Raw genomic sequence first — 24,168 nt, 5'->3', positions numbered from 1 at the left:
CATGCACCAATGCCAACATTGCCCAGTGATGGACAAACAACATCAAACAAAGAAAGGATGTACTTTGCTACCTGATAGGCTCCCTCCCTCCACCCGCTCTGTGTGTGTTTAGAGTATTTTTAACAGGTGCTATTCTGAGTAACATCCAGCGGTGCAGTCATACCGCCTTTGAGTATGGCAACAGGTGAGAGGCTGGTAATCTCACCCGTTGCCTGCCCGCCTTAGAGGCTGTAAACAGTGGCAGCTCCTACCACCATCACTCAACCAATGACAGCTCTACGGGGGGAAACACGCGGGGCTGCTGATTGAAAAGGACAGCGCTGTTAACACAGCCAACCACACACACTCTCCCACAGGTATCACAAGAGCGGATACGGCAGGGGAAGTGACATTATCACCTGGAATCTAAACATAACACACAAACAAAACAAAGAGGAATTACATGTAATGTGGCGTCTAAAAATACATTTATATCTGCATGTGATATAAAAGTGGACAACTGCAATGTCTCTTATAAGCTGAGGATATGATCACAAGCATGCAGCTCTCTGTGGGACTCACTGAGGTCCCCCCCCTCTGATGTCAACCATCTTCCCCTCCCATATTGCTCTTTTGAGAGTCGCTGTGAAGAGGACATCAAGCGGACAGAGCGCTCTGAGAAAACGCGGCTCCTATTTAGCACGCAACCGCGTCCCGTGGGGCGGCGGGGTTTCCGAGGGGGTCGATGTGAGGTCACCGGTTCGGAAAGTGCCGATTCTGTTGCCAGAGAAATTGAAAACTATTGAACCCTGGATAAAGGAAGGCTAGTTCTAACGCTGTATCTTCTAAGGGGTGGGCAAAAAAAACAATACAATCTCAATCTCAGGAAACGTATTTTCTAAGATTGTAAATCGATTCATAACATAAACTCGACTTTTTGGTTGCATGTTAAGAAAGTTAAAAAAGCGTATTTCCCAAACTATCCAACGCGGCCCGACACAGTTGTGTGATATTGTGTATCTGTCCTTGTGGTGAGGGTTATCAGCTTTCCAGACTAATTTTGTTTACTGGGCATGGCATGCCTGACATAAATAAATAAAGTGAGGGCCATTACTTTTGTACAAATATTACATAATCTGCCGCTGCAGCTGGGCCTATTATCTGCTGTGAACCGCTGACATTTATGAGAGCTCTTCAACATTTTTAAACATTGCTATGAATCAGATATTCTAAATTAGGGAAAGTGTGAAGTCATCCTCAATGAATTATGGAGGCGGACAGGTGCATTTCAGTTTCTACCAAAACTCACGAAAACACTGATAAATATTAATGAATTGTTCCTTTTTTTTTTGCTAACTGTGTCAAATGTGATTCATATTTTTTATGTAAAGATGCTTAAAAAAGAAATTGGGCAAATCCAACCAAAAGGATCGAATCGACTGAAGGACATTCTCGCCTGCCGTCTTCTCGGCAGAATGTGAGTGAAATTTAAATGGGAAGTAAAGATGAAAGGAGTGGCATCCTGAGAGAGACAGGCAGTCAGACAAAGAGAGAGAGAGACACAAACATCTCATACACTTTGACTCTTCCATTATTATTTTTTCCGTTTCTCTGTGATGCTGTCAGGAGCCAAAACTCCCTGAGGGCCAAAGAGAGAGAGAGAGGCAATGGGAGAATAAAATCCTGGCAGGGAGAGAAGGTGAGAGTTTTTCTTCTTTGTGTCTCTCACTCTTTATGCCTGGGAGATTTGATGGACGACGTCTTAAAGAAGGGCTCAGACCTCAAACAATGTGCTGGCTAATTAGTGGAGTCCAGGATGCAGCATTGAGACAGGGAACCACAAACCAATGATTTAAAACTACCACATCAGCTAATACTCACAGCTATTATATGTGTGTTAATTGTGGCTTCCAAAGGTGCAGTTTTACCTGAATCTGAAAACTGAAGACTGCTATATAATTCCCTGTTCTCCTTCATGTGGTATAATTGTGTCATTTAGGAAAGAAAAAACGTCTCCCAGCATTAGCCAATGTAAGATTTACAACACTCCTCCTCTGATGTGCTTTGAATCTGACACGTCTCTAAACTACTGCATTACTGCCACCCGTTTGTTATGATAGCCATCTAATGGATTCATGTGCTAAGCCCCGACGTTTGTTTTAAATGACATGTGAGAAGTGTCTGGAGAAAAATGGCTGGAGGGCCCTTTGACAAATTTCTGGCACCGGTCTGAAATCCATGTGAGTGAACTGTTTGTCTTTTTTTTATACTGCGTGTTTATACTGAGGCCTGACGTTTGTATGTTCCCCTCACTCAGAGTTCAGGCGGACGATTTATGGTTTGTAAACTCTGAAAGAAAAAAAAGTGGCATTAAAATCCACTTTCAATCCACGATAAGACAAATAAAGACATCATTTAGGCCTTTATTAAATACCTCATTGTGTTCCACTAAGCGATATGATGATATAGACGGGCATTCCCTCGCAGCCGTTTAGATTAGAAGTCAATAATAAAACAGAGACGACTGTGTGATGCCCTGTACTCTGCATTTCAACGTCTCCTGGGCGTAAGTGATAAACTCTGCAGCTAAATGTTGCATAATAGCTTTGACTTGTTATCTTGTACAGTAGTGGGCTGATTAAAGATGACACATACTGTACACACACACACACACACACACACACACACACACCATGTCTCTCTCTACTTGCAGAGACAGACAAGAGCAGTGCTGTAAAAGTGAGGAAGAAGCAACATTCCTGCTGTTTATCTAGTCATCTGATCTAACCGGCGAGTCATGTGTTGGAGCCGTGTTACAGGCTGGCCAGCGTGCTTTAGGCTCACCCTGGCCTAATGCATTCTGTTATTACTCTCTTTCTGAATGCCTTGATCTTTCTCTCTTTTATCTCTGCTTATTGAAACATTTGGTGTTGGGAAGCCAGAACCTGCCCCGCCTCGCCTCGGCTGATTGTTCAATTTGGTGTCTTTGTGTCACACAAACAAATACGTCGATACATAAGGAGGCACGGAAATCAATAGATGGTCGAGCGTGTCCGATATCGACAGTGCGATATTTTTTTTGCTGACTTCAAAGTATCTCCGTCGGTGCATCGCGGAGCCCTGTTCTCTCTATTATTGGGCCGGCTGGGGTAATTATAGCAATCCAGGAGAGGGATGTTACAAAATCAAGCTTATGCATTCTGGAGCAGAGGTCGACAGTTTAATTGGCAAGAGCAAACTACGTTCACGTGTATCCCCACAGTGGATTGAGCCACGGGTAAAGTGCGAGTGTGTGAGCATTTAAAAGGAAGGGAGGACGGAGGCAGAGAACAATCAAAAGAGTGTAGGGGTTGGCTAATGGCTCGTATTTTTAGAGCCACACGTGTAGCAAGAGCCACAATTATCATCACCGGAGTGTTGTTTTTACTCCGGAGCCTCTTTCACACAAAGCAGGATGTTTCCGCTGCCCGCTACTGAATTGGCTGAGCTAACGCTGCCAATTTTTTTTGTTAGGAAACAGTAAATATTGACTCGATGATGGCGGAGCCCATCTGTTAGGTGTCAGAGGAAGCAGCTCCCTCTCTCTCTGTCTGCTTTGCCTCTCCCTCCCTCTCGGCTGGCTGAGCGTCTGCAGAGAATACCCCCTTGTCATTATATTCACCCTCCAGCCACACTTACCCTTGCTGTGAAGACACACTCTCTCATCATTGATCTCAACCCTTCCTTTAAGCAGCCAACGCTACGCTCTCATATTAATCTGCAACATGTGGACCAGTGAAGGTCGCGGCTGGGTTTTGATCAGTTATTATTCTATTTCAGTGCAGAGAGCAGAGGACGACGCCGGGACTCTGACGATGATGAAGTGTTTCGTGTAGCAGGGCTCACCCTGAGTGACCTTGTTCGTCTTTTTAGGACCAGGAAAAACTCTTCCAAACAACAGAAACAAACTAAACCTAAATTAAGTCTACTGTAGATAATGTGGCCTAAGTCAAATAGCACTTCTTGATAATAAACTTCACAAATATTTAATCAGGAAAGTTACGATGATCAAAAGTGTCCTTCCTTCTCCTTTCGATCACTTTTTATATTACAAAACAAGCCGCTTCGGCACATTTAGATGAACACGAAAGTGTTTGGGTTTAAACACTTTAGGTTAAAACCCAAACTTTAGGTTTAATGGTCTCACTAAAGCAGGAAAGGTTGCGTATTAAAAACGTTCCACGTTAAGACGCAAACGCAGCTCGTTAATCCGCCGTTGTTTGCAGATTTGAAGATTTCACTCTGGAACCGGGTTTCAGAAGTTCGTTTTCAGCCCCCAAAAAAGCTGTAAACAGATGTCCAGAACATAAAAATACCAATAATAATTCTACTTAAAGATGCACTTCCTCTGAAAGTGCCACCTCGTCTTCCTGCCTCAAGTGGCTGTCACATCCATACTTTCAATGAAGGTCAAGGTCTGAGAAAGCAGCCGTGGGTAGGACGCCGTTCCAGGGTGCCGGGTCCATGCCAACACAATAGGAATTGATGTCGGAATGTTGCCTCTGCTGCTGCTGGTGCAGGCAACGTTGATGTACGACTGCTGCCGCTACGAATAGCAAGTTCTCACCCTTTGCAAGGACCTAACGAAGTGCACCATTCAATCAAACACTGGACGAGCCTCGTGTTCTTCATCATTACTTCCGTTTTTCATGTGAAAGAACGCCGAGGCCAGCGACACTTATATCATCATCCATCAACAACATAGAGCCGTCTATCGACTACAAGAATGCTTTGGTCAAAGGTTCGCTGTGTGATATTCAAAGCATTACTATAGCAGAAAACATGAGCCGCCATGTTTGGAGTCATGTAGACATGCAATGAATTTCCAGGAAGCTCAAATGTAATTAATCTGATATTGTTAACCTGAGCTTTGTCACTGTATTGTATTTACAGATACATGCGAGGCCAACGCAACCAAAAAAACTGAACCAAGACGACCGAACTGACAAACAGGAACCATGTCTGTTGTGAGTCATTTTATCCCTCATTGACTACAAAGAGGGGAACTCTGTTTCCATCCGTCATATCTTTGGTAACGTGCTGCAGCATTCGGACATAATGGAAAAACAGTTACGCTGATTGCCTCTTCCTCTGATTTGACCCTTTGTTAAGCCCCGCCCCCTGCTGCAAATCCATCAAGCTGTCAGAGCTACCATAGAGCCCCACACCGTCACTAACTGCATCAATATTATCCATTCATTTTTATTTTTAAAAGAAGCAATTTCAGAGAGAAACAAACGGAAGTATCCACAAAAAAGCTGCATGTGAATGCATTCTGTAGCTAGTGTAGCATACAAGTGCTAACGCTAGTGAATGTGCTAACATACTCTGCTAATAGAAGCGCCAAAGGTTTTCACGTATAAGTGTAATAGTTTTAGGAATGTATATCTCCTTCCAACCTCTACAGGTAATCAATGACACAATGTTTAACCACAAGCTCAAAATGCACAAAACCAGCATGAAAATTATGAAAAAACAGGCAAAAGTTAATAAACTTACAGTAAGAAGAGAAAGATACCAAAATATATTAAAAGTGAATAATTTGTATGTCCTACACTGAATATAAGTTACAAGCATAACAACCGTGGGATTTCTCTAAAAGCGGTTTCTTCTTTAAGAACGTATCACTCAGTGCTGAGAATTTCAATATCAATACACAAAAAAAATGTGTTTAATATGTTTTAAAATGTATCAAGGAAGTAGCCTGGAAACAACAGGGCTCTGACATTCAAAACCCAGCAGGATAATCTAGTTATCCAGCATATGAAGGATTAAATAATGTGTGAAATCTGTCCAATATGTGCTTTTTTAAAGTCTCTGCTTTATGATGGTTTTATTGTTGTAGAAATCGCTGCATGTTATAACTGTGAAAAATGCAAGCTGTAATAATCAGCTAACAAACTCGACATGTGTCACCCCTCTAAAATAAATTCTATCATCAACAACAGCTCCACCCGACAGTAATACAGTGGTGTTTCCCCGTTCATGTCATTATGCTTAAATACTTACAGGGAACAATGGAGCAAATATAATTTGGGGTAATGAAAATGTATACCCCTCTCCCAACATGAAGCCTGACAGACAGACAGCCTGCACACATTACATTATTAATACTGGCTGCACCATTAAAGCCAAACTTATTATATAGAGAGCAATCTCCTCTCAGCTACATTAGTTTCTAGCTTGGTACGAGGGAGCATATAGAAGCCGCCGCCGCCACGCAATCTACTTATCAATGAGCGATGTCTGCCTGTAGATCGGCCAACGCTGCACATCAGCCTTCCTTTCATCATTCAGCATGAAGCTAGTAACGTTTTAGTCATTTCCATCTCTCAGTGCAGCTTGTTTGCAATGTTAAAAAAAATAAAAAGCCTCTGATGATGACGGAGTAGCAGAAAGGCCAATAAGGGTCAGATGAATATCTGAGCTAAATATTAGGTGGCAGGAAAATCCTCATCAGTCCTCGTCTTTTAGGAAGGTTTATCACATCGTATTACAGACGGAGACCATTTTCTCATGTAGGCAGGAGGAAGCCATATGTTTCATACACATTATGCATGTACACAGTCATGGAGAACAAGTTCTTAATATGCATATTGTAGAGGTAGTCATACTGTGGGAAGATCCTTCATCATCAATTGCTAGCAGATGGTAGTCCGCAGACGTGACTGGGGCTACGAAATAAAAATAACCCAAGAAAAAGAAATATGCGGCGCTGCAGTGTGACCACTGTGCAGTGGACAAACCCCAAAACTCACCAGTTCTGCATCAATAATGTTCAGTGGGAGAAGCTCATGTCTTGGCCTGCAGAGACAAAAAAGGACATGCGGTAAGACGGGGAGAGAATTTCATAAATCACAGAGGCCTGAATCTGGACTTATTTGGCTGAGGTCTAAAACCCCTGCTATACTGTAGGCAGGGCGGGAGCCGGGACGAACCGCACAGAGGGAGAGAGACGAGCACAACCCACAGTCTGCCAAGGAAAACATGAAGCAAATCACAATATCGACAAACAGCTCTACGGCAGCCTCCTAGTGTCAGACTACAACAATAAGGGCAGACGCTTGGAGGGGGCTGTGATTCAACATGTTGTTTTTTTTGGACATACTACCAGCACTACGCCTGTCAGTGTCTGTGCCAGGCTGCTCGTCTGTTATCAATCCATCTGGCTGGCTTTTCTGTCTGCACTTCCATATTCATAGTCTCTCTGTGAGGGCTTCAAACATCCACCAGGATGTGTGACTGACAGCTTTGTCAAGAGAAGAAACTGTGCTGTGATAAAAAAAAAAAGCCTGATAGCCCCAAATCCAAACAAAAAGGGACATAACTGATGACAGCCATGCTTATCAAGACCAGACCCTCCTAATTATAAGAAGAAGAAGCAGCGGCACAGAAATAAATGAGAGGAAACAAGCAAAAGGAGCATGGCAGCCATCAAAAACAATAAACAAGCAGCACAGTAAACAAGCAGACAGAGGGACGTCCACAATAAACCTCTTAACCTTCCAGCAATTCAACACACAAAAGAGACAAAAACAGATTGTCTCACACTTCATTGCTGCTTGAACCAAACCCCGCGGCTTCATTAAGGCTCACCACGCAGAAATGCAAGCATGCCAAAAGATAACACGGACAATGTGTGCCTTAGACAGCTCACAGCCTAATAAACCTAACGACACTGTAATCTACGGCTGCAACACAGTCACACTTGTAAACGCTGGATCTTTAAGAAACGCTCCGCTTGGCACGTGTCGGGATGCCGCTTTACTTTCCTCCTTCTCCATTACACGCCGTCATTTAATCCCAGACTCGAAATCTGGTTGTTTTTGTTGGCGTCGTGACTCGGAGTACACCGAGATATCGAAGAAAAATGCAATTTACCTTTTCAATCTATCCAGTTCTGCAGAGTAAATTACATCGCAACGCTATTGCCTGCATTGCACACAAGAGGACAAATACTGGCTATACATTTTAAGCAGAGACGTTGGAGTGATTTCACTCAGTTTGGAGCAAAAGAGCAGTGTGACACCTGTCAGATTAAGGAAAAATATTTAATTTCTTTAAGATATGTGGGTATCAAAATGAGCCTCTAAACCTGTGCCAGTCAGCAATCTATGAATCCCTAAGAATATTATCAGCAGTACTGAAATTAAATTAATGTTGAAATATAACAACGGTTGTTTTCCAGCATGATAATGAACCCAAGGATGGAATGTGCTAGTTTTGTTCCTAAAAAAAATCATTAAAACCAATAATAGCAGGTGATAATCATGATCCGAGTTCACATCTGCACACCGGTAAAAAGGGATTATTATTACAAAAGCACATCCTGCTACCAAAATAAACATACAGCAGGAAAGCACTGTACTGTGCAAATAATTTAAAATAAAAATGGCACCGACTGTCATCTGGTCCAAAAAAATAAAATAAATAATAAAAAACCACCTGCACATACTCAGCTTTTAAGCTTCTTAGGCCACTGCTATTCATCAAAATGCTCCACATCGCAAGTTTAAGCCACAGGTAAGGGATTGCTATTGTGTGAGGGAGGGCCATGTTTGTCTCTGTAATCGCCAGTGAAACGTTTACTGGGCAATGTCAATAAGCCCGAGCAGAATTTGTTTTTCCTCCACATAATAGTGATCTTTCATGGGCGACGGAGGACAACCTTCTGTAATTTACAGTAATAGATAATGACACCCCACGGCCCCCTGACCTGAAGCCTGTTGAGATTGGATACGGAAGCCAAACAACATTAAGGTAAACTGTAATACACATGCGCTACACTTTACACGTAGAAAAAAAACAAGGGTCCTCCGCAAACATGGGCTAATAATATAATACATAAGTGGACACACCAAGGGCGGGTTACGAGCTCGTTACAGTGCACACACACTCACATTCATCACATTCATTATGAAGGCTGCAAAAAGCAACGGGAAACCGAGAGCAAAATAATACATTATGGGCTATTTGCACTGCAAATAAGCCTACGGAGTTACCCGCAGGTTATTCCTGAACAAATAACACCTTCTCTCCCTGTGTGTGTGTGTGCATGTGTGTGTGTGTGTGTGTGTGTGTGTGTGTGTGTGTGTGTGTGTGATAAAACAGGTTTTGAACATCGAAACCTGCTACCTGACTCTGTAGCAAAGCAAACAATGCCGTCTTTTTTTAATAATATAAATAGATGAAATCTAATATTTCACAGTTTCACTCATACATGTGATGACTGGGACATTAAGCCTAACAGTTTTTGTCCCTGCTATGTAATAAATTAATGGTAATACAATGTTATAACATTACTGCTCAATGGTTAAAAACCTGAATATGACATTGACTAGACATTATATAATAATAATGTTTTTTTTATGATAATAAACTAGGACTTTGTGGCCGTGGATGATGATGACAGTGAATCGATGACACCACCTCTCTGTCTGGGATGTTTGCAGCTGCAGCTCCCCCACCTTCACTTTAACAGCGGTCTTTAAATGCACCAGTTTTAACAGATTTAATTCACATTATGTCAAGACACGGTTGGCGGGAGCCACAGTGTGCGTCCACTCCCGTGTTAAAGATGAGAGATTTAAAAAACTAACAGAAGCCAGGCTATGTCGGTTTAGTCCGTTGACTTTTTTCTTTTTTTTTTACGCCCACCGTGCCTGTCAACGGCCGGCTTCGGCTTCTGATCTGTCCCGCTACAAGCAGCTAGCTCCGCCCGGCTAGCCTCCCCTCCCAGCCCCGTCGGAAACATCAATAACCCCGGCGTTTCTCACAAAAGTTATCACGCTCTCCGTTTCTATCGTGTTTACCTGGAAGCAGAAGGCACGGCAGCCTGGCAAAGCGAGAGTCAATTAAAATGCTGAAAACGCTAATAATAAAAAATAAAAAAAGATCCACTTTAATGCGTCTGGCTAGCTAGCTAGCTAGCAATTAAGCTACTGTGTCCAGCTGTGTGCGTGTGTGTGTGTGTGTGTGTGTGTGTGTCAGAGAGAGAAAGGGGACATCGGGAGGATGTCTGGATGATGAGAGCAGCGATGGAGTTCAACATTCAAACTACAACAATAAAATAAAATGTTTGTTTCTTACGTGATTTCGGCGTTGGGAGACCGAGACTTTAATCCGACGGCGAGGGGGGAAGAAAAGATGCTTTTGCGAGGGGGGGGTGGGGGGGTGGTGGTGGTGCCGGATCGGGATTGTCTGTGCTGCCTGTCTGTCTCTCTGTCTTCCAGCTGCCGCCGCCGCCGCTGCTCTATCCCCCCCGTCTCCCGTCTCCCTCCGCCCGTCTGCTCGCTCTTGTCTCCGCGCTGCCGGAGTGTCCCGGTGCTCTTGTACCACTCGCCCTCCAGTGGAGAATGAACGGCCCCCTTGATGAGCTTTGATTAGGAAGCCCTCTTCAACTGCTGCAGCACGCGCACCCCCACCACCGCCACGACTGAAACGTGCCTGCGCGTGAATGCGTGCGTGCGTGCGTGCGCGCGCCGCCGCCGTTTGTGTGTGTGATTGAATGAGTGAGCCTTGGGTTGACAGAGTGAGTCATCCAGCAGAACCAGACCCAGCTCCTCCCTGCTTCTCTAACAGCTGACTCCTGTAGCCGCCATGCGTTGATCAGGACAAACACCGCCCCCCTCTCCTCTCCCCCTCCTCCCTTTGTCAACGCTCCTCTCTCTCTCTCCCCTCCGTGGTGTCTCTCGCTCAGTCTGTAGTGACTTCATTGCACTTTCCCTTATTTCTACCTCTGCCATCACCTCGCACATTAGTCATGATGTAGTGATGAATTTATCACACTCATTCATAAAAATATGTTTTTCTATTATTATTATTATTATTATTATTATTATTATTATTATTATTATTATTATTATTGGATATGTGAGTATTAGTGTGCATCTCTGTCTGTCCACGGCTAGTCTTTATTATTATTATTATTATTATTATTATTATTATTATTATTATTATTATTATTATTATTTATCTGTTTATTAATGCATATTAATGAAGTCTTGGTGTAAATATCACTTTGTGTAAATAATGCTGGATTTAGCTAGAAGCTGATTTCCATCCAACATAGGGCAACATAAAAACAACATAAAAACATTGGGACATTACATTGTTAAAACAACAAAGATATAAGACATTACATAATGCTGACATTCTGCTGCAGCAATCTTCATAATATGTATATATATTTTTTTTGTTTTTTTGTTTTTGCGTGGCCAGTTATGGCCAAACGCCGGAGAACCTCTCGTGGTTGGCGGTGACTCACACTCTCTCAAAACACCTTTTATCACCTGCTTTGTACCACCACTGACTGGAAGCTGGCCACTAGTGTTTTTGTGTTTGGAACTACCAGTACAGACCCTGCGGTACCTCACCAGGAACTTAGCCGGTGTTCGGTAAGATTTTTATGATGTGTTTTTGAGTTTGAATGTGTTGAATTTCGATAGTGTTAACCAAGTGTGGGTTGTATTCATGTAATAACACACACAAAAACAATTATTTTACCTTTTTTTTAAACCAATTTTCCTTGACAAGTAAATTTTGCTATTTTGGTGTAAATCAGCTACAGGGTGGACACCTGAAATATAATATATATATATATGATACTGGACTTCGGGGAGTTACATGTAACATCTCTTCTGTGAAAAACAGTATTTCCCTTTAAATGTCTTTTCACTATCACTCACTGGTGAAGTGAAGGACTTAAAAATGACCAAAAACAGATGCAGAGAGAACTTTTCTACCTCTACACGGTTCGACACGGAGCCTCCCTGCAAGGCCAAAGCAACACTTTTCAACACGCCACGAGTCAAAATAAACTCATCAAGGTTATTTGTTGTTTGTTCACAGAGTAGTACCGCCAATGACAACTACATTGATGTGCCACTACATGATGAATCTACCGTTTGACCGTCTCTTTGCCTCCAGAACACAAAAGTAAACCTGCTGAAACATTAGAAGGAAGATCCCTTCGACTCTGCAGGTTCATGCATTTCTGTCCAGAAAAAGGACTGCTTTTCCTAAATGAATATAGCAATCAGACTTGGTCTCTAGATTAAGGTGAACTTTTAATGTTAGTTCAGGGTCTTGGGATCAGGATTAAGGCTGGATTAGAGTTACATTTGGATATTTAGGGCAACGTGGAGAGGGCTATAGGATTAAAGGCCAGGGAGTGAAAGATGTCAGTGAAGATTCTTATCCATCTGTGTGTGTGTGTGTGTGTGTGTGTGTGTACCTTCCAAGAAGCACCCTGTAGTCCTCTCCTCTTCTGCTGTCCTGGTGTGCCTCATTAAAGCCCAGTTACAGGACACCTCCTCCTCCTCCTCCTGCTCCTCCTCCTCCTGCTCCTCGGCAGCAGATGGACAGACGCAGGGTGATAATATTCCTGGGAGTTTGTTTATATAACCCAGAGAATCTCATTAAAAAGTCGCTCTCCTTCCGTCTTGAACTCGGGGTTAATTAGCTCACTTCCTAGTCGCCGGTATGCACGGAGGCCCTCTGAGTGGTCACAGCGGTTGTTAGGGGCAACCGGGGGGGCTTGGTCTTATCTCCCTGTTGCCTGTTGGGATTCCGCTGAGAGGAGCTGAGACTGAGAAGGACACAGTGTTTATGTAGTCTGGGAGAACACACACACACACACACACACACACACACACACACACACACACACACACACACACACACAGACACACACACACACACACGGCAGCCCTGAAAAGGGTTGAAGAATAAAAAACGCGTCATCACTTTGCACACTCAAAGCAAATCATTGTGGCAGCAGACAAACGTGTGAAGCTTTGCTTTTTTCCCCAAAATAAAGGCATTGATTTGACTTTTTAGGGAACATACATGTATTCTCACGTTTAGTTTTGACACATATACTTCACTATGTGACGTGCACAGTGAGTCATATTAAAGCAAATGTGCATGACTCGTGTGTTTTCCATACGACTTCAGTGCTTCGGCTTCGTGTCTGAATCCACGCTCCTCTTTCGGGTTATTTCAAAGAAACGGTTACCTAGGAGACGATAAGAAGTAGGTCGTCAAGCCCCCCCCCCCCCTGCTTCCCTGAGTGCGACATACATACATGCCGTATGTCTATACGCTCACCTACATGCACACACACACACACTCACACACTCTACTACACCTGGGTCTAGGATCATTTTGCACCCTTGCAACACATTCAGTCCTCTTACTCTCCTTCCCTCTGATATCCAGTCTTTGCTGGGTTACAAAGACCGTGGATCGACCTTGAAATCTCCGTTTCAAGAAAATCATATAAAGCATGACGAGACACTGACAAGTGACAAAATGCAAACACGGAAGGACATTTAAAACAGAAGACTGAAGAAAATTCTCTTCAATGACACATCAAAAGGACACACAACTCCACTCCAAGTACAATAATAGCCACATTTATTTTAATTACAGGCAAATTCCCTTTGCACTATTTTTTTTGTTATCAACTTCATGTTTTTATCCTTTATGCCATACATACATTTACATTTCCAGAGTGCATACACGTAAGTTGATGAGAAGGGGGGCTTTTAAATAAAGTGGTTCAAGACTTTAAATAAAGTGGTTCAAGACTTAGAAAGAAGGATGTCTCACATTTCTTCATGAGACGCATGTCAAATACTGCTCATCACAAGCATTACTCAGTAGTGGCACTGTACTTAAAGAGTTCACACGGCCTATTCAATATCAGACAGCTTCGTAGAATATCATAGAATGGCAATTTAAACAATGCATTTCACACATTCAACATCAAACAAGGCAAACCTATTCAAAGGCACAGGACTCTCACATCAATATCGTCTTTTTTTTAAAAAGTAGTTGGTACTTACATGTCAGCTTATCCTTCAACATTCAACTCGTTTTTTAGGTTTTTTTTTTCAGCTGAAATATGATTTGATATCAAAGTGTGAGTCAAACGGCACTGGACAGTTAGGAAGTAAAAAAAACAAAAAAAAACACTTCCCCCCCTGATGGGCACATTCTTACACTAGGAGAAAATAATCCAGTTATTAATTAGAACGCATTAACGCTGGTATTAATATGATCAACGATGGCCGGAATGCAAAAATTCTGAAAAATTCACTTGTTTGGAGAAAACTAAAACAAAAAACTTGTTTTTTTCTTGCAGAATGTTATTTGTTAAGGATTCCATGAATGCATAATACACCGTTTTTGTTCTGTATTACTATATTATTTCTTTCCTGTTCTCATCATCCACCAGGATTTTTGCATTTCGGCCATCGATAAACATTTTTAGACGTCTGTTTGGACATAACTGAACCATTTCCCCACGCTTCAATACCACAGATACCGACTGTTGGTGAGCTTTGATAATAATGCAAGCCGGGGGAGGGGAGGGGGGGGGGCATACTGTACTACTGTACTTCCTGTCAACGCAGTACAAAACGAAGCAGTTAAGAGGAAGGCCACTTCTGTAAAAGTACAGCAGGATCCCCTTTCTTCTGTTTGAACATCCTAATACGACCGTTTTAGTTTATGGGGACAAAGATAAAGAAGACAATGTGCGACCTGTTAACTCAGACCGTTCCCATGCCAACGCCCCCCCCCCCCCCCCCCCCCCCCTCTGATATCAGCACGAGTAATTACAAGGTAAACCCATCATGATCATTCGATACTCCGAGGAGATGCTTCGAGAGGTGAAACACGAGTTATTTTGAAGTTCCACTACTGATGTTTGTGTTTTCTGTACTCATGTTAGGTTGTTAAACGTAGTTATTTATGTAGTTATTTTGCCAAATGTTTACTGGATGGTCAGCTAACGTCGGGTCTATGAAAAAAGGTGCGCTGCAACTTATTTTCCCGTCCAGCCACAGCGATGTTGTATCGAGCCGCATTGGTCCACACCGGTTTTTTTTTTTTTTTTTGCAGGTTTAGTTTGAAATGTTAGAAAATAGATTGACATTTGATAAACATCTCTGCTACAGAGCTACTGTAACATTTACAGTTGTTCAAATACATGCAGATACTGTACAACACACTTTCTCTTCACTTCCTCTCCTCTCACGTTGTTAAAAACTAGGCAAAAAAAAATTAAAAATACTAGCCAAATATAATACAAACCAAATAATGGTTAAAAAAAAAGTGATGGATTTTAAAACAAAATAGCAGCAACACATATAGACTTCAGTTCTGTGAGAACAAAATGGAGAACCAGCAAGCCACCGGTGCCTCTGGGTTAAAGTAAGTCGTTACGTGGGGAGCCTTCAGTGCAAATAAGTACGGGTGAATCTAAATCTTATAAAGATGGAAGCTTTAAAAGGCTGAATATGCAGTGGTTCCTTTACAGTACGAGGTGACTCCACTTAAATGCCCCCCCCCAACTAACCACCGCTGCCGTCAACATCATGATAATAAAAAAAAAAACACTAAAAAGAAACTACTCTCTCTGTGCAATAGTTCAAGTAAGTTATTCCTGCAAAAAGTTAGTGCTTTGTAACACATCCTGTGGCCGTACTGAAAGAGACGACAACATAAAGGAAACATATAAATACACAACGACAACAAAAAAGTCACTATTTACACCAAACGGTTTTCAGGACGAGACTGCACTCTACGCAGAGAGGACCTCTTACTCACCAATCCAGGCTCAGATTTGATCTAATCCTCCCATTGGTTTAAAATTAGGGGAGGGGGGGGCAGTCTCACCCTAGATCTGTGGTCACAAACACATCCACCAATCAGTGTCCCAGTGTGAAGCGAGGCGCCGGGGGGGAGGGGGCCTCTAAAAGGACGTGTCGTAGACCCGATCCGACGAGCCCTCCTCCGTGTCGTCCTCCGAGTGCGACGCCTTGTGGTTGAGCTTCTCCGCGGTGGAGGAGGCGACGAGGTTGCCGTGGACGACGCCGTCGTCGCTAAGCTTGGCCTTGCTGCTGTCCTGAACAAACTCTTGGATCTCCACGGGTAGCCGGCGGAATTTGTCCTGGTACTCCTGGTCCAGATCGCTCTGTAGCTGCAGAGGGGGGAGGAACACATCAAGACTAGAAGAGCAAAGCTTTGACCCCACCCCCCCACCCTATTTGTGCAAAAGTGGGTACCAATGGGGGACGGGGGGTCCCAGAAAATTCAGAATTTGGATGATGTGATTTCCTGTATTCTGGTGCATTTTGGGGATGACCAGCTGGAGAATGACAATAACTTAATTTGTTCAGATTCATCGCCTTAAAATCTACACACACGATTGGGGTGGCCAGGGGGCCCCAAGCAGCCGCTTAGTATGCTTCTGCCTTGGGGCCGGCCCTGTTTGATGGCGTTCAAGGTATTATTAATACATATTCATATATACAGGGTCGCCCATAAAGTTGGAATAATTTGCAAATGTCTCGTCTTTTATAGCATCAAACAAATGTTCTGCATGAATTAATTTCACCTGATTAATTGTGACACATACTGTAATCATTGCACCTGGTCAGTGATAACTGATGCATTTAAATAGGAATAAACAGAGGATTGTGTCTGAAAAGTAAATATTCCCTTTTTATGGGCGACCCGATATATAAAAGGTAGAAATGCCTGGAGTGTAAAGCGAGGCTATAAAAGCAGATTTGCAAGTTGAAGTGCTTATTTCACTTATTTGCATCAAGTCCTCTGCAGGGAGAGTATTTAAAAGAGAATAAAGTGAACAAACGTCACGGACAATTAGCCTATTTTTACTGTAAGACATGACAAATATTATTTATATTATTCTCCAACATCGTTGTATTATTAGCGGCCACTTGCTCAAATTTCGGATGTCACACATTAAAATAGTTCCTTGTTGCAGCTGCTTCCTCATGCAACCAGAATGTAACTAGATATAAGACATATAGACCAGAATGTAACTAGATATAAGACATATAGACCAGAATGTAACTAGATATAAGACATATAGACCAGAATGTAACTAGATATAAGACATATAGACCAGAATGTAACTGGATATAAGACATATAGACCAGAATGTAACTAGATATAAGACATATAGACCAGAATGTAACTAGATATAAGACATGTAGACCAGAATGTAACTGGATATAAGACATATAGACCAGAATGTAACTAGATATAAGACATATAGACCAGAATGTAACTAGATATAAGACATATAGACCAGAATGTAACTATAAGACATATAGACCAGAATGTAACTAGATATAAGACATATAGACCAGAATGTAACTAGATATAAGACATATAGACCAGAATGTAACTGGATATAAGACATATAGACCAGAATGTAACTAGATATAAGACATATAGACCAGAATGTAACTAGATATAAGACATATAGACCAGAATGTAACTAGATATAAGACATATAGACCAGAATGTAACTAGATATAAGACATATAGACCAGAATGTAACTAAGATATAAGACATATAGACCAGAATGTAACTAGATATAAGACATATAGACCAGAATGTAACTATAAGACATATAGACCAGAATGTAACTGGATATAAGACATATAGACAATGTAACTAAGATACTGATTTATATTCAAAACACATGAATTGACTTCCTCATGAATCTCAAGTATTTTCTTAAACAATGCATTATTTATATCTATCTTCACTTCTCATTCCCTGCCTCTCCCGTCGCGTCACATGAACTGTAAATATTAAAATATTGATTACAGCAACAAGACTTCCAACACTGTGCACACTGTTTTTATGTGACATCTAAAGATGACTTTTATAGGGAATTCTGCTTTATTGACTCACGATAGAGAGAAGCAACGATGGCGACCCGACATTCAGCCCTGAACCAGCACCAGGATCACCGAGGGAGACCAGGATCCCCTCTTCATCTCAAACACTCCCCCTCCCCTCACTGAGATACAGAAAGGGGAACCTATTTTCTCCCAGGCATAGGACCCAATGATTACAGATGACAAGATTGTATTCATTCCATTGCGAGCCAATAATTGCTGTAATGCTGATTTCTCTGTTTAACTACCCGGCTGGCTCCCACGGGAGAGCAGTAATTAAAAGCAACGCCGGGTAAGATGAATGGTGTCAGAGTCTCACAGCTCAATGCAGTCACGTCGGCGCTGTGGGAGATCGAAAAATACCTGCGACGTGTGAGATGGGATTTATCCGGGGTCCATATTTCATCTGTTAGCTAATCGAAATAAGAGTCCCCAACTTCTGACTCTCAGAAGTAAACAAAGAACTATTCTAATAGAAAATACATCATGGACTCCCTCAGAGGAGAGAAAAAGCCAAGGCTGTAAATATTGATGCTGTAAATCTGAAAAGGAGGTGAGAGAAGAACTCATCTGGCCTCCGATCAATGCAGCCGCCGTGACCTTCACGGCTCTGAAGGGAAATATTCACAGAACAGAACAGAGGTCGAACGGCGGTCCGACTTTCTAAAGCTTCTGTCCTCTCCACTTCACATTATGAGCCGGTGCATCCACTTCAGTTAGAAGTTAGCTAATGAGAAAACCTTGATTGCTGCAAAGTACGTGCTGTACTGTGTTTTTGAGGACAGATTAAATGTGTAAAAGTATCACGATTTGCTTCTTGGGCTTGTTTACTTATTTGATCAGATACTTCCTGATCTAATCGTGATATTTTACTTTGACAAAGCAGATCTACTATTATGGAACTCAAATGGTAAAAACTGCACGTTTTTACTGCTTCGGTAAATACGCTGATCAAATTTCACTAACTTTATTGACAAAATGAAAGTGTGTGCACTCTGAAAAGGTGAGCCCAACGGGAGTGGAATGCAGCCAGATAACACTGACGGAGGAGCTCTCCACTCGTCTCTTTCTAATGTCTGGAGCGGTACGACGGAGCCTCCGAAAGCCCCACTGGGGACCAATCTTAAGGTCACCTTCCCTGGAACATCTTCCTGTCTCTCTCTCTCTGTCTCTCTCTCTCTCTGTCTCTCTCTCCTCCCTCGTTCTCCCCTCTCTCACTCTCTCGGCGGGTCTCACAGAGCGGACATCCAGCGCATCACAACCAGATGGCTAAAGATGCACCAAAGGCTCGCCTCCCTCTCCCTGATCTGCACTGCGCATGACCTACTTAGGGGTGGGACAGTCTGCACACCGTGTGTGTGTGTGTGTGTGCGTGTGTGTGTGTGCGTGTGTGTGTGCTTATACATGTGTGTGTGCTTGCCCTTACCCTGCCTGCTGAGGCACAAACACCCTCTGATTAAAACTGTCATCTTTCTCCCATCTGATGACACCCTGGCACATGTGAAGGAGGTGGGAGCGGAGAGGGCAGATGAGTCTTAGGGGCACTTCTCATACATGTGTGTGTGTGTGTGTGTGTGTGTGTGTGTGTGTGTGTGTGTGTGATCAACAGCTCCGAGGCGAACACCAACGACCCGTCTGTTAGAGTCGGGGTGCCGAGCGATGAGCACGGCGCTTTCCTTTCACCGAGGGGACAGCTTGAGTTATTAAAAGAAAATCTCAAGGAATTATAGAGAACAGACGGCTAGAGCGGCAATATTTTCTAGAGTCCTCCCCCCCAGTGCCAGTGAGGAAATAAAAGGGAAGTCATTACTCCTCAAGCTTCTCGGACTTGGTGGAGCAACGTTTTGGGTGTTTTTTTCCCCATCGTGCTAAAATAGAATCGCAAAAATGTGATGTTTGAAGTGTGAAATTGTGCATTTGCATGTTGATTGTGTACGTTTGTACAGATGTGTGTGTGTGGTCCAGTTTCTGTTTGGAGCAGCTTTCAAATATGTCCCTCATCTCTGAAGATCTGTCAACAGACCACACACACAAACACACACACACACTCACACACACACTCACATATTTCTGCCTTTCTTAAAATACAACATTCAGTGACCTTCTTCACCAGCTGTCCTCGTTTTGAGAAGCTATCAAGGGAAGCAGAGGAGGCCTCCAAAGAGCCAAGTTAATTCTTTGCTTTGAATCGTGACATAACGGCTGCAGCGCCAAAAAAAAAAAAAAAAACCCTTCAACCGGCAACACGCCACACCTGAGCCTCGCCGCCGCAGTCACTAACCCAGGAGGTCTGAAACGTGCTTTCACCGCCTCTGAATGCAACGTTTTCATCTCCTGACCTTCAGACGTACGGCACATCCCAAACACAGCCCAATTAAGCCTGAAACCAAGACGTCCCGGAGAAGAGACGGGGGTCACGACCCCTGTCAGCACCACCACACGCTTTATTTTCAAGGGATAGACGCTTCGCCGTGCACTGCATAAGAGATGAGTGTGTGTGTGTGTGTGTGTGTGTGTGTGTGAGCAGCGAGGAAAGGGAACTCTGTTCCTTCATTTACATTCTTTCCACCGTATTGGTCATAACTATGAAAATGAACTGCGGCAGCGCGGTGCAAGAGGGTAAAGGAGGGAGGCAGGATGTGTGTGTGTGTGTGTGTGTGTGTGTGTGTGTGTGTGTGTCAGAGACCCTTTCCTAACCCCTTCCTTCTCAAATAAGTCATCTGTTGCTTCGCAGGAGTTTTTCTCAGATCCCTCTCTCCAGGTCCAGGAATTTCAAACCCATACCCCTGCATACCTCCATGCATGTCGGGTAAAGAGTGTTTCCCCTAAAAGGATCGGTTCAAAGGAAGGCTAGCCGTGAAACGTGTTGGGGGGATCCTCATACCGTTCTGTCAGATATGGAATGCAATTTGTTTTTAATTGTGAAATGAAATGAGATGCATTAATATAATTACTGTGGACAAACAAGAGTGATTGTTGTTTTTATTTTTAAGTTATTCAAATTTGATTAAAACTTGCATTCATTGATTTTTTTGGCCAATAGGGGGCAGCGGAACACGATGACGGGGTGTGAAGCTTTGGCTTCACAGCGTTCGATTCAAAGACAATTTTTTTTTAACGATTCGATTCTTTAAACCACGACCAGAATTACATATTTATTCTATAAAAAAGTAGTCTTGCTGAATACAAACATGTAATTAAACTCAGTTATTTTCCAATAGGCTACATGCTGACAGGAGAGAGAGTGTATTAAAAGTCTTAAAATATGAATAATAATTAAGAATCACGATTCATTAGATTTAATGCATTTATATAAAATATTGGTGAAACCGAAGTGATTAATTCTATTCATTTATTTTAGCAGATTTAGTTGAATCGGTATGACATCGCATGAATCGTTACACCTTTAAGGCTAACGAATTATCAATTACTAAAGTTGATGTGGCAAACAGCTAATAACACGTAGCATTCATTTGGACACGTGTTACATCCTTTTAGCTCTGTTTTGGTTTCCACCGACACAGATGTGACTATCCGTCAACATCTGCCAACACAGAAAAATCTATTAGGGGTTTCAGTGATGATTTAGAAATACACTTCTCAATGAGGGGTCTTTGCAGTCGAATAATAAAGTCATAGTCATTTGATTCATTGTTAATAGAGAAATGTATTCATGCTGTGGAATAGATTTTCTTCTGTTTCCAGGATGTGAACAGTGTCATAGTACTGATGTAAAGCAGTCCGGATCATTTCATGGAAAATCAAGAAATTAAACAAAGACAAAAAGTGGCTGAACTGTCTTATTCATTTAATTTAAAAAATAATTATAATAGAGAAATACCTGCCTTCATGTACTCTAACTTTACCATACAGTCCAAACTATATCAGCTCCCCTCTTATGAAAGGGTGAACGCTGCACAGACGGGACGGGGAGGGTAGAAGTGAACATTCCTCAGGCGGACGGCTTCATTAGTGTTCACATTAGTGTTCACTCACTCACACACACACACACACACACACACACACACACACACACACACACACACACACACACACACACACACACACACACACACACACACACACACGTCACGGACGACTCGCCATCCGAAACAGCAGCTCGCGTTCTGGAACAGAGCAGCAACCAGGCGTGCACTCACACGTACACACAATGGATTTTTACTTCACCACTACCTCGGGTTTGCACTCAGTGTTCCCTGTGGGGGGGCTGGTGTGTGTGTGTGTGTGTGTGTGTGTGTGTGTGTGTGTACAAGTGTATTATTGATGCAAACCCGCCAGGCAGCGATGATGCAGATCAAAGTCTGTCATGAGGGAACATAGTGGCCACCCCTACATAACCAAGAGGGTGAGACATAGAAAGCCACAGAGAGAGAGAGACATGGGGGGGGGGGGAGAGAGGAAGACAGGGAGAGAGAGAGAGAGAGAGAGAGAGAGAGAGAGAGAGAGAGAGGGTGGTCACATAGTTGCTCTCTCCCTCCACAACTCCAGTCCTCCATGTCTCCTCCAACCTGTTTGCTCTCTCCCTCTTTATCTCTCCTCCTCCTCTTCCTCCTCCTCTTCCTCCTCCAGTAACCATCCCTGGGACTGCGTCATCAGCACTCTGTTCCAAATTAACAGATTGCAGAGAGTCATGAAGGATAGAAGAGGGTATGAGCGGTGAGGAGGGGGGGGGACCCGAGTTTCCATGACGACCACACAGGACTCCCGCTTGTCGAACAAACGTGTGTGTGTGTGTGTGTGTGTGTTGCTCGGTTCAAGACTTGCACAGTGAGGAGACACCGTCAGATTTTTTTCTCTCTCTCTCTCTCCTTTTCATCCAAGTAACAAGGAATTAGCAACACACACACACACACACACACACACACACACACACACACACACACACACACACACACACACACACACACACACACACACACACTTCACTACTGTGAAACATATGGCCTTATCACTATTTCACAGCCAAAAAAAGGAATATGTCCTGGTGAGCCTTCATTCTGGAGGTCGACAGGGAGTCTCATCCGTCTTTTTGGGTTTAAAGAAAGTGGAACCGGATCACATTTCGATGATAATAAAAAAAAAACCCAATCACCTGAAAACCTGCAAAGAGCTTAAAGTCTTTAAGTGTTAAGGTCTTTAACACTGAGCCCTGAAAAGTCCAGTTTAATAAAAGGGAGTGGATGTTAAGAAGAAACCTTCTCGGAGTCAAGCTGAGTGAATGAGCTAATTGACTCGGCCGGGCGATGAAAAGATCATCACGATCAACAGGAGGTGTGAGTGATTTAAGGTGGACATATGGCGATGTGAACCGGACCCATGTGGCCTCAAGTAACAAGACAGGGTGTGCCAGGATGCTGGACCGGGACCGTAGACTGCATGAAACCTAAAATATGGAGGTAGTCCTCCGTGTCGTGACCCGTCTGATTCTGCAGAGAGGTGACAGCTAGCAGCGGAGCAATCAAAGTGGCCACGCCCCCAAATTAAGCATAACTTCATGCCTTAATATCATTTAAAGAAAAAATGCTAACATTAACGTCTATGGGTATGGACTCGCTCGGCCTCCAATTTATTTTTTTGGCACTTCAGCATCGGCTTCATTTCTCAGCACTGTATGTCGCCGTTTGGCCGGAAATGAATCGGAGCTGAGGAGCGGCCGACTCCTGGGGGGCGTTTGATTGGATGATTAGCAAGACAGTGACACCTGCGTGGACATGCTGGCAGTGACGACAAACCTCTCTCTCTCGCTCTCTCTCTCTCTCTCTCTCTCTCTCTCTCTCTCTCTCACAGAGGTCAGAGGTCACATCTGTCACATTTCAACCTCCAGCAACAAATGGAATTCATACCCATCCAGGCTTTTTACTTATCAGCTGTCAGTTTGCCTTATGGGCTGGTAGAGATACTGAAACTAGTGTTAAGGTTGGTATATGTCACACACACACACACACACACACACACACACACACACACACACACACACACACACACACACACACACACACACCATTGTTTTGTGCTGCTCCATCAGGGAGAGATAGAGATGTCCATTAGTGGCTGAAACTGGGTCAGAACTGTGTGAGAGATAAAGTATCTTCATCTTTTTGATTCATGGAGACACACACACACACACACACACACACACACACACACACACACACACACATGCACACACACACTCACACATGCACACACCAAACAAAAGTATTTTTATATTAGCCCTGCCCTGGTTATTTACACTCCCGTCCATTAGCGCCCATTAGAGCTTTGCTACATCCTGTCATTATCATGCTCTCTTGGGATTTGGTGTCGGTTGTTGTTTGTTGTTGTTGTTGTTGTTTACATTCACCCAAATGAATAAATAGCTTTTAAAGAGCTGATTCAACAACGCTTTGCCTCAAGTAT

At 43.0% G+C, this 24,168-nt stretch overlaps 2 protein-coding genes across 4 annotated transcripts in view; both read right to left on the bottom strand.

Annotated features, from left to right (window-relative positions):
- Nucleotides 1-10,487, bottom strand: part of plcb4b (phospholipase C, beta 4b) — a 53,123-nt gene extending 42,636 nt beyond the window's left edge. For all 3 annotated transcript variants that reach the window (XM_084030381.1, XM_084030383.1, XM_084030382.1), the window contains exons 1-2: nucleotides 10,108-10,487; nucleotides 6,777-6,822 (exon numbers count right to left, since the gene is read on the bottom strand). The gene's annotated coding sequence lies outside the window, so the exon portion shown is untranslated. The remainder of the gene's footprint in view (nucleotides 1-6,776; nucleotides 6,823-10,107) is intronic.
- Nucleotides 10,488-13,420: 2,933 nt separating this feature from the next.
- Nucleotides 13,421-24,168, bottom strand: part of plcb1l (phospholipase C beta 1-like) — a 95,758-nt gene continuing 85,010 nt past the window's right edge. Inside the window, exon 33 of the mRNA XM_084030380.1 lies at nucleotides 13,421-16,009. Coding sequence (XP_083886506.1) covers nucleotides 15,782-16,009 — 228 coding nt within the window. The 3' untranslated portion in view covers nucleotides 13,421-15,781. The remainder of the gene's footprint in view (nucleotides 16,010-24,168) is intronic.

This window comes from Eutrigla gurnardus, assembly GCF_963514095.1.
Source record: "Eutrigla gurnardus genome assembly, chromosome: 16".
Taxonomy (NCBI): Eukaryota; Metazoa; Chordata; class Actinopteri; order Perciformes; family Triglidae; genus Eutrigla; species Eutrigla gurnardus.
This window is presented reverse-complemented; position numbering and strand designations above follow the sequence as displayed.